Genomic DNA, 9,226 nt, shown 5'->3' with positions numbered 1-9,226 from the left:
CATAAAACTTAAAAAGCATTAACATCTGAACACATGATGGCAATTCTTCAAGCAGTTAATTTAATATACAAATTAGACATTTCGAGTCATTTATTATTAACAATTCCGCTTATTTCGGATTAGTCCAAATAGACCTGTGACAGGCAATTGATCAGTATAAATTCAACCACTCTGTTTGAATGGAATGGAACCCATGAAATATGATTATTAATGTCTGCGTTTCAGGTGCTCCAAAAACATTTATTCGTCGCTTTGCAAATGAATGTTGTATTGCAAAACTTAAATTATTATTACCGTATTCATCTGTTAGATTGAGGTCTAGATTTTGACTTAAATAGCTTGGATTCGGCCAGACGGGTAATTACAACTCTAAGGCAGGGCCGTAACTCTAATTTGAGACCCAGTTAACATTGCTTTTACATACTTTGAAAATTACGTTTTGTCCGGGGCTACTACTCTCTTATTTTATGGTTCACTACATTCTGATCGAAGGCCAATCCATATTATCTACATTTTTAAAAATGCTGGGTAATTTTCTGCATTCATATGATCGTATTTCTTCAACCTAAACAATAGAGTTCGATTTTCATTGAATTGGTGGTGGCTGTAGTGAAAAAGAATCGACCTCCATTACTCACGTTATTAGATAAATTGCTCGTTACGTAATGAGACAATATTATTTTTAAACAAAAACCAGCGTGTGAGAAAACGCGATAGTGTTCCTGACCCGTTTTTATTATTTATTTGCCTATATGAGTTGGAAAACGGTTGTGTTACGAATATCTAGATAATAAGGAAGCATTGTAATGCTTATGAGCATTTTTTGTTCTGCGAGTGGTAGATGAGCAGATAAGCCATATGCAATTGCGTGTGTATTGTCAAGTGGCACAGGTTTAATTTGCAAGGTAGTTATTGCAGGACAAAGACATTTTGCAGGATAGGTTAATCATAATTGTGCCATTTACATACAAATATACACATGCGGGGACAAGTCTGTAAATTAAGTTTGCTCTAGTGCAAGGTGGTCAGCTTCGGACAGTTTGGCCAGGAGGCGCCTATTTTTAAAGCAGGTACTCGTAGCGGGAGAAAGACAACAATTCATTTACCCGTTGAATATCGTTAATTGGTAAAAACCACTTCGTTCTACATATCTCTAACGGTTATACCGTGAGTGCTTTTTTTCAAAATTTCATTAACGGTCTCTCAAGATACTTTTTAGAGCGCAATCCAGGGCGGATTTGGATTGAAAAAACCATTAAGCAGTAAAAAGTAATTTTTTGCTTTATGGAAAAATAGGTGATTCAAAGACACACTTAAACAGAGTTTATGCAGTGCACGACATGGAACATAATGCACACCACAGCAAGCTAGCTGATACTTGGTGCAACATAGCATGTACACATAACATAACATAACATAAGATAACATAGAAATTTCATATGTTTTTAACTTTCTCTGCAATTCTTATGCATAGCATTATTCATTTGTGTTTTAAGCTACTTCGCAAAAGATGTTTTTCTCTTTAACATACGATGTACCTTTATAGCGGTGCACCGTTCGTTATTTTCGGTCAACGTTACAGCTGCTCATCGAATATAAATAGTTACAGAAATTTTTTTCTTCTGATTTTTTCTATATGAAGTTCATTATTTATTGCAGAATCCTCATTACTCCGGAGAGTACCTTCTTCTTCTTCGGCGTTCTTAGTTTCTTCAGTAATGGAAGTTTCTTTGATATCATCTATATCTCCATTTTGGTCTACTTATCCACTTTCCAAAAGAAATTAATCAACAAAGTCTCTTCGTTACATTTCTCCACTTTCCAACATCATCACCTGTACATTTATCTTACAGGGAAGGCAGACCCACCCCTGCCCAAATTTTTTGTGTTTCTCCATTGATTTATTGGAATTTAAATTTCTTGCTGAGTTCTTTTATTTTCTTCTTATCCCTGACCGAGTTCCAATATTTAGAAAAAAATTCTATGAAAGCGTCATTTCTGTTATAACATGTTAAGTAATAAAATAAATAAAAATTAATTAATTTTGGGATAATAAATATACAAAAAGCTATGTAAAATACATAGAAAAAATATCCAATCTGAATAGAAAATTGTGAGAGTTTTATGTTATTTCATGTTATTAGATATTATTGCAAATGTCTTACAAAAACAGTTAAAGATCAGTTAAAATTTTTTGGCCGCATGTTTAAGTAAATTTTCTTCAAGTTTTACCTGCTTACCCTCAAATTTACGGTAGGTACCTACATCTGAGATGTCAGTACTTATTATAACAATAACAGTATAGCATTAAAACTAATGATTTTATTGACCTATAACTTAAAACAAAATTATAGTAGGAAGACATTTGGAATTACGAAATTAGAATTATCCAAATACGATGTATCGAATAACTATTTATTAAGGCAGTGAAAATATGCCTGAAGCCAATTGAATCTTTGGCAAAGGGGAGAGGTTCGACACACTTGAGCATATAAAACGCCATTACAAACCCTTCCATCCGGCTCCATGTTTCTGGAATCCTGGCTCTCAATGAAAATCGTGAGACATATAATGTTTCTTCCACTTATCGGTCTTAGAGCTAATAATTCAGACAATCTAAGGCAAGTAGATACGGCACGGGTTGAAAGTGAACGATTCAGAATTAATGTTATAGCGGTCCAATTTTCATATTATGCCTCTTACTTAACCAGCCGACTTCCAAAGCAAATGTCACTAGCCATAGGGCATTTGGTTAGAAGATATATGACTAAGAGTGAAGAAATTATATCATTCGCTCTTGATTCGATCAAGAAGTGACCATCAGGAAGTGTGCAGTAATAGCTGTTGGCCTTAGATGAGCACGAGCTTTGATAAACTATAATAATCGCCCATATGGCCTTACATAAGAAATCATATATCGGTTTGCAACCATAAATGCTCACTTTAATTTGCCTTTAAACGCATATTATGTCATTGCACTCCTTAAATAATATCAGAGCAAATTTTCTGGTCATTTCCAAACGCTGCTGCCGAAAGAGGTTTAGGCGACCTTAATACGTATATCAAATTCCCTGATCGTAAGTTTGAACAATTTAAAATACTGGTTTAAAATAATCGCTCGGGTTGAAAGTTCGATATTATCGCACAGTAAAAACAGCATTTGCCAAAGGCCTTATTGATCCAAATTGGACGTTTGGGTGAGGACCGAGTTCTTTTAAATTCTTATAATGATTGCTAATATCATAATAATTGTCATGTAAATAAATAATTACTCCAATAGCAAACAAGGTACTAAACCAGCACCAGATCGATTGCAAAATGCTAGTTTTGGTTTGGAGCTATTTAACAAAAGCAAAAGTTGGTAATTAATTACATACGTCTGGCAATAATTGCATTGTTGGGTAAGTTACTATACTATTTGCCCCGCCCCAATTGCTCCCTTATGAAGAGAGATGTGAAGCAATTGAGCTGTATTCATTGACCATTGGTGATTTGACCAATAGCACAAAGGTCAATAAATGGCGACTCATTCATTTTGTTTTAATTGGATGAAGTTATGTTTTGGTACTAGATTGAGGAATTACCGGAAATCTGCTGCATTTAGATACAGGAAAATGCACGGGGAACACATTTCTTGCTATCAGTAGGTTCTATATGAAAAAAATCGATTTTCCTGCAATAAGTGCTCCAAAAACCCATTTATATTATAGAAAACTTGGAGTTCTGAAATTTTGAATAACTGCAAAACTGGCCCATTTCAGTGTACAGGACAATTGTAATTGATGGAACCGTCTTTGTTTTGATGAGTAGTTTTTTTTTGATAGAACAACTGAAACATTGTACAAAAAAGTTAATATCCATGCAGGTGCAGAATCCGACAAAATGCTTTAAAAACACATTATTTCTACATATATGGAAAAAGTGCAAAACTTGGAAAGCTACTCGATTTTAGGTGTAGAATGAATAGGAGCCTGTTAAAATAAATATATGTATAAAGTTGCTGCTTTTGCTGCTAAGAGCGGGTGAGTGGGACAAGAGGTAAATGAGTTCGGTATTCGGGCGTTTTCTCCATGATAAATATATGTTTGGTGCTGGAGACGTTCTTGATTATTTCCAGCTTGAATAAAACATGGATGCTACCGAAATGAGATTGCGACAGTGCTCTTAAGGCGCATTTTAGGTAAATATATAACTTGCCTTTCTAAAAACCTAGAATAACTGAATACTACATTGTTCAGGTAGTAAATAAATACTTGCTGAAAATATTCTCTTTTTGTGACAGTGCGGAACAGGTGGTGCCTTCGCATCGACGGTATCACCCAAAATATTGATTTATGAAAATGTGCTCTTATCAGACGTATTTTAGGTAGTGTATGGGAAGGTTTCTATTATAATGTCCCAAAAAACTAAAAAACTATGTTTAGGAGACCGGAAAGTGATAACATTCCTTTCAATTTTCATAAAAAAGAAGATTCTCACTCAGCAGTAACTATCTATTATCTATCGACGGACTGTATTGCTATTACCTACATAACATTCAGCACAATATGTAATTTCGAGTTAAAATTGCCGGTTTCCAATAATCGATTCATGTTGCAATATTCTCAACATTCTTTCTTTTTCGTATAGAAAAATTTTCCCATAGGGATTAACCACCTTTGCAATCTCTTGTCATGAAAGGCTTAAAAGATTTTCTGATAGGTACCACTTTCTAATAAATCACACTTTTCAGTCATGTTACTCACGATCGCAATTTATGGCGCCGATTGTGATCATTGATACGCAATAATTGAGTGAAATATTTTTAAAATGATTATTGTCGTTTGCAGAAATGGAAACTATCAAGATGACACGACAGAATGCAAACCGTTTATATCTTTTATAATACCCGGTCTTTTTTTGTTCTGCATAATAAGCAATGCCACAACAATACCGGAGGATTGTGTAATTTTTCGAATCGAGATCCCTATTTAACGTTGTTATTTTTTCGGTCAATTGGTTCCTTTCTAAAATTTAATTAAACAAAAATTTGATTGCAGACCTCCACGTAGAATAAACGAAAGAATGGAGAGATCATTCAAGAAGAGGAAAATTACAATATTCCGAAAATTAGTTTCTATAACAGAATTATGTAGAAAGTTGCTGGTCTTCGTAAAAATGACTTTCAAAGACGCCTCAATCAATAATTCTGTCCTTTGATATTCATTTGATGCATATTGATATTCAATGTGCAATGACCAATAGTCGATAGAATAGTAATTAGGAATATGTCCAGTCGGTCAAATCCGGCGCGGCGGCGCATAATCATTTATGGGAAATGTTGCAACTCGGTTTTAGATTGTAGCCTTTACCGAAAGAATGTTACTACAACGGTGTTTCAAGGTCGTCGTTTCTATAAAGTCATTGACACCTATACTCATTAGCTGTTACCCATAATTTTTACCATATTTGATTTTTTCATATCATGTTTATAAGTGTTGTACGCAGCACCTTAGTGACGCAATAGACACGCGTGATATTGGCCGAAAAACTCAATATGGCGGCATATACATTATTCATATAATCGTTGTGCGCAGCATCCTAGTGATGCAATAAGCCAATGTTGTATTGGCCGAAAAACTCAATATGGTAACATATTAACCAATAAAATTTGTTGGCTGTGAATTGTCGCCACTTGATGCAATTCTCAACCCGAGATCTTTTGGAGATTACGGAGAGTGACCAAAATGGCAATCTTATCTGGGCTCAACACTCGAGGAAGGTATTTGCAATTAAAGTGTCGGTATACCTACCTACTGGCGGTAATTTTTCAAAGAAATCGCGGCTGATCAAACGTAAGCCCATTTCTGTTCATGATCGATTTATCGATTGTCGGCCGGGCCGCCATTGATTAATTCGAAATTGCGATACATATCGGCCTAGACAAGATCCTTATCATGTTATTAATACTTTTTTCGATGATTGTGCATTAATTGCTAGTGAAAAAAGTAATGTTTTATATTGTAATTAATGTTGTGACATCAATGTAAAGAGACTTATGGAGAGTCATAAGGAATCACATATATGGAGAGTTTAGAATGGTTATCTACTTTAAGAATCTATAAGAGAATTCAAGAAAAAAATTTGTTGTTGCGATTATTCCCAGATAAAAAAGAGAATGAAAATAAACCGCTTCTTTTCATATCATAAATCTGCACAAATAAACGCAATGAACCGTATAATCTAATAATGTCTCAACATTAATAAAATTATAAATCGAGCCTTAACAACACTTAAAAAGAACAATTATTATATGACGTTATGAAATAAAAAGTATACTTAATTAAACGATTACTGTAATTTGAGCAAAATGCATCGAGTCTGCATGTTGGAAAATCTTGATAGCCATTCGGGTACACCACGTTTGTCCTGCCTACCAACCAGATATTAGTTCACTTGACCGGTTCGGTTCGGGTCATTTGAAAGGAAAAGGAACTTTGGCAAGAATTATTTCGTGTATTTTTCATAGACGTATCTACGTTGGAGGTTGCAATAAAGTATGTTGTCACTGACCGACCGCTGGACACTGGCATTCTAACAATCAACAAATATACGCAATTCAGAAAATGAGTGATTATTTTTTTTGACGATTAAGCATATGTATAAATATTTATTTAACCCTCTTGTTGATTCTTTAATATGAAGATTCTTTCCCCATCATCAAATGACTCACCATAGAAATTTTCTTCAAATTCGAACTGTCTGCCTACACTTTCAGGGCTCATATGTGTAAGTTTCAATTGGATCGTTTCTACTCAAAAATTTGGAAGAGGTATTGGAACTTAGTACATAAATAAGCTTCATATAATCAACTCATAGTCGTAAATCTAATTTTTGTCAACAACACATGTAAACAAATTATATTTTCAAACTCAAATTAATCTGGATATCGCTATATGAATTATTGATGTGGAGCTGAATAATCCCGACCTAAGACATACAAAAGGAAATGAACTGATCTGATGTTGAGCTACCTTGTCTGGAAAATATGAACTTGACATAAAATTGGGGGTACATCCATGGGAACATATAGATAGTCTAGAATGCAGTATTCTTAGAAATTTTCAAATGGGTCTTTAAGGAACATGGCATTTGTTTATGTCTTATATTTGACTTCGCCCTGAGACAATGCTCAAGTATCTTAATCCGTTCTAATCAAACCTCCAATATACATATATATATATATATATATGTATATATATATATATATATACAGGGTGTCCCTAAAAGATGTGTACAACGCTCTACCACGTAGAGTACAGTTCAAAATAAGTCGATTTAACTACACTTGCCTTAGTGCCTTAGTTAATTAATAACCGAGATACAGGGCGTCAAAGGTGGAAAATTAAATCACATTTTCTTTAATATATTTCTACTGCTTCGAAATAACTTCAGGAAATTTTGTATTTCGGAATTTCTCGGGACCAGAAATCCAAATTTATCGTCGATTTCGTTGTATCTCCTAGGGGGCGCCACAAGTAGCTATTTCAATACATTTAAGTCGCCAATACTTTTTTGTGTCACGGTGTACGTCACTTTGAGTTTCAGAAATGTTTTTCCCACCTTTTTTACTTAAAAAAAGTATACCATGCTAATATCTCTAAAACCAGCCGTTTTCGACAAAATGGCATTCTAAGTTATAAACGCATAAAATATCAAGTCGTAATACATGACATTTAAGGCAGTTGTTGTTATTGCATTGTTTTAAATGGCACTTCGAAAGTTTCAAATCATTTTTTTTCTTTTTTATGTGATTTCCTGATATCTAAATAGTACTAATAGTAGTACGTCATTACAAAATGTCCAATGAAAGGTACAGTAATGCAGAAATGACGGATATGTTGTTAACATACGGGTTTTGTCGAGGAAATGGTCGGAAATCTGTAAGGACATATCATGATATGTTTCCAAACAGACGCATTCCAAACCATCAAACATTTGCAAGAATCGAAAGACGGCTTCGTGAAACAGGCAGTTTGGCTCCTTATATGGTTAATTGTGGACATCCTCGCACTATAAGGACTTCCGCTGCAGAAGAACAAATTTTAGAGCGAATTAATGGAGAACCGTCTATAAGCTGCAGGAGATTGTGCTTAGAACTAAACATATCTAAAAGTGTGATAAATCGTGTTACAAAGGATTACTTGCTACATCCTTACCATTTACAAAAAGTTCAAGAGCTTTTACCAGGAGATATCCAATTACGACTTGATTTTTGTTCTTTCATAAATGACCAGAGAACGCAGGATATGTTTTTCCACAAAAAAATTTTGTTTACAGATGAGGCGTGTTTTACTAGAACTGGAATATCAAATATTCATAATGAACATGTCTATGCCGAGGTAAATCCGCATACAGCCAAAGTACGACACCACCAAAAGGATTTTAGAATCAACGTTTGGGCTGGAATAGTAGATAATTTCATTGTTGGTCCTGTTATTTTACCTGATCGGCTTAATGGAGAAAATTATTTAAATTTTCTGAAAAATACGATGCCAGAATTGCTGGAAGACTTAACTTTAGCTCTGAGGCAAAAAGTATGGTTTATGCACGACGGAGCTCCTCCTCATCATTCTGTTAATGTTCGAGCCTTTTTAAATCAGCAATATCCAAACAGATGGATTGGCAGAGGTAACAACGCTCCAGTACAATGGCCACCACGCTCTCCAGATATGACACCTATGGATTATTTCTTTTGGGGAAGCTTAAAAGAAAAAGTTTATTCGACATCTGTAAATAATAGAGATGATCTGTGGCAAAGGATTCAGCAATGTACAAATGTAATTAGAAATGATAAAGAAGTTTTTCAAAGACTACAACTTAATTTCTTGCATAGAATTAATCTATGCAGGCGTCTAGGTGGCAGTCATTTTGAACCAGTTTTAAGGAAAGTTAATAATAATTAGTTATTTATTATAAATTGTAATTGAACTGTAATTAAACTGTTTTCTTTAAAGAAATTATTTTTAATAACTGATTGTTTCTACTATTAAATGTTTTGTTTATGTTTTATGCGTTTATAACTTAGAATGCCATTTTGTCGAAAACGGCTGGTTTTAGAGATATTAGCATGGTATACTTTTTTTAAGTAAAAAAGGTGGGAAAAACATTTCTGAAACTCAAAGTGACGTACACCGTGACACAAAAAAGTATTGGCGACTTAAATGTATTGAAATAGCTACTTGTG

At 34.2% G+C, this 9,226-nt stretch overlaps 1 protein-coding gene across 1 annotated transcript; it reads left to right on the top strand.

Moving 5' to 3' along the window:
- The first annotated feature begins 7,838 nt into the window (after nt 1–7,838).
- Nucleotides 7,839–8,945, top strand: LOC136415577 (uncharacterized). The gene has a single exon (XM_066400214.1). It carries the CDS (start codon nt 7,839–7,841, stop codon nt 8,943–8,945), a length of 1,107 nt encoding a protein of 368 aa, XP_066256311.1.
- The last annotated feature ends 281 nt before the right edge of the window (nt 8,946–9,226 follow it).

The sequence above is a fragment of the Euwallacea similis genome, chromosome 20 (genome assembly GCF_039881205.1).
Source record: "Euwallacea similis isolate ESF13 chromosome 20, ESF131.1, whole genome shotgun sequence".
Classification (NCBI taxonomy): Eukaryota; Metazoa; Arthropoda; class Insecta; order Coleoptera; family Curculionidae; genus Euwallacea; species Euwallacea similis.
Note: the sequence above shows the minus strand (reverse complement) of the source record. Positions and strands in the feature narration are given on the sequence as shown.

Excerpts from the sequence above, each read along its gene's own strand:
- LOC136415577 (XM_066400214.1), top strand. The coding sequence starts at position 7,839 with ATGTCCAATGAAAGGTACAGTAATGCAGAAATGACGGATATGTTGTTA.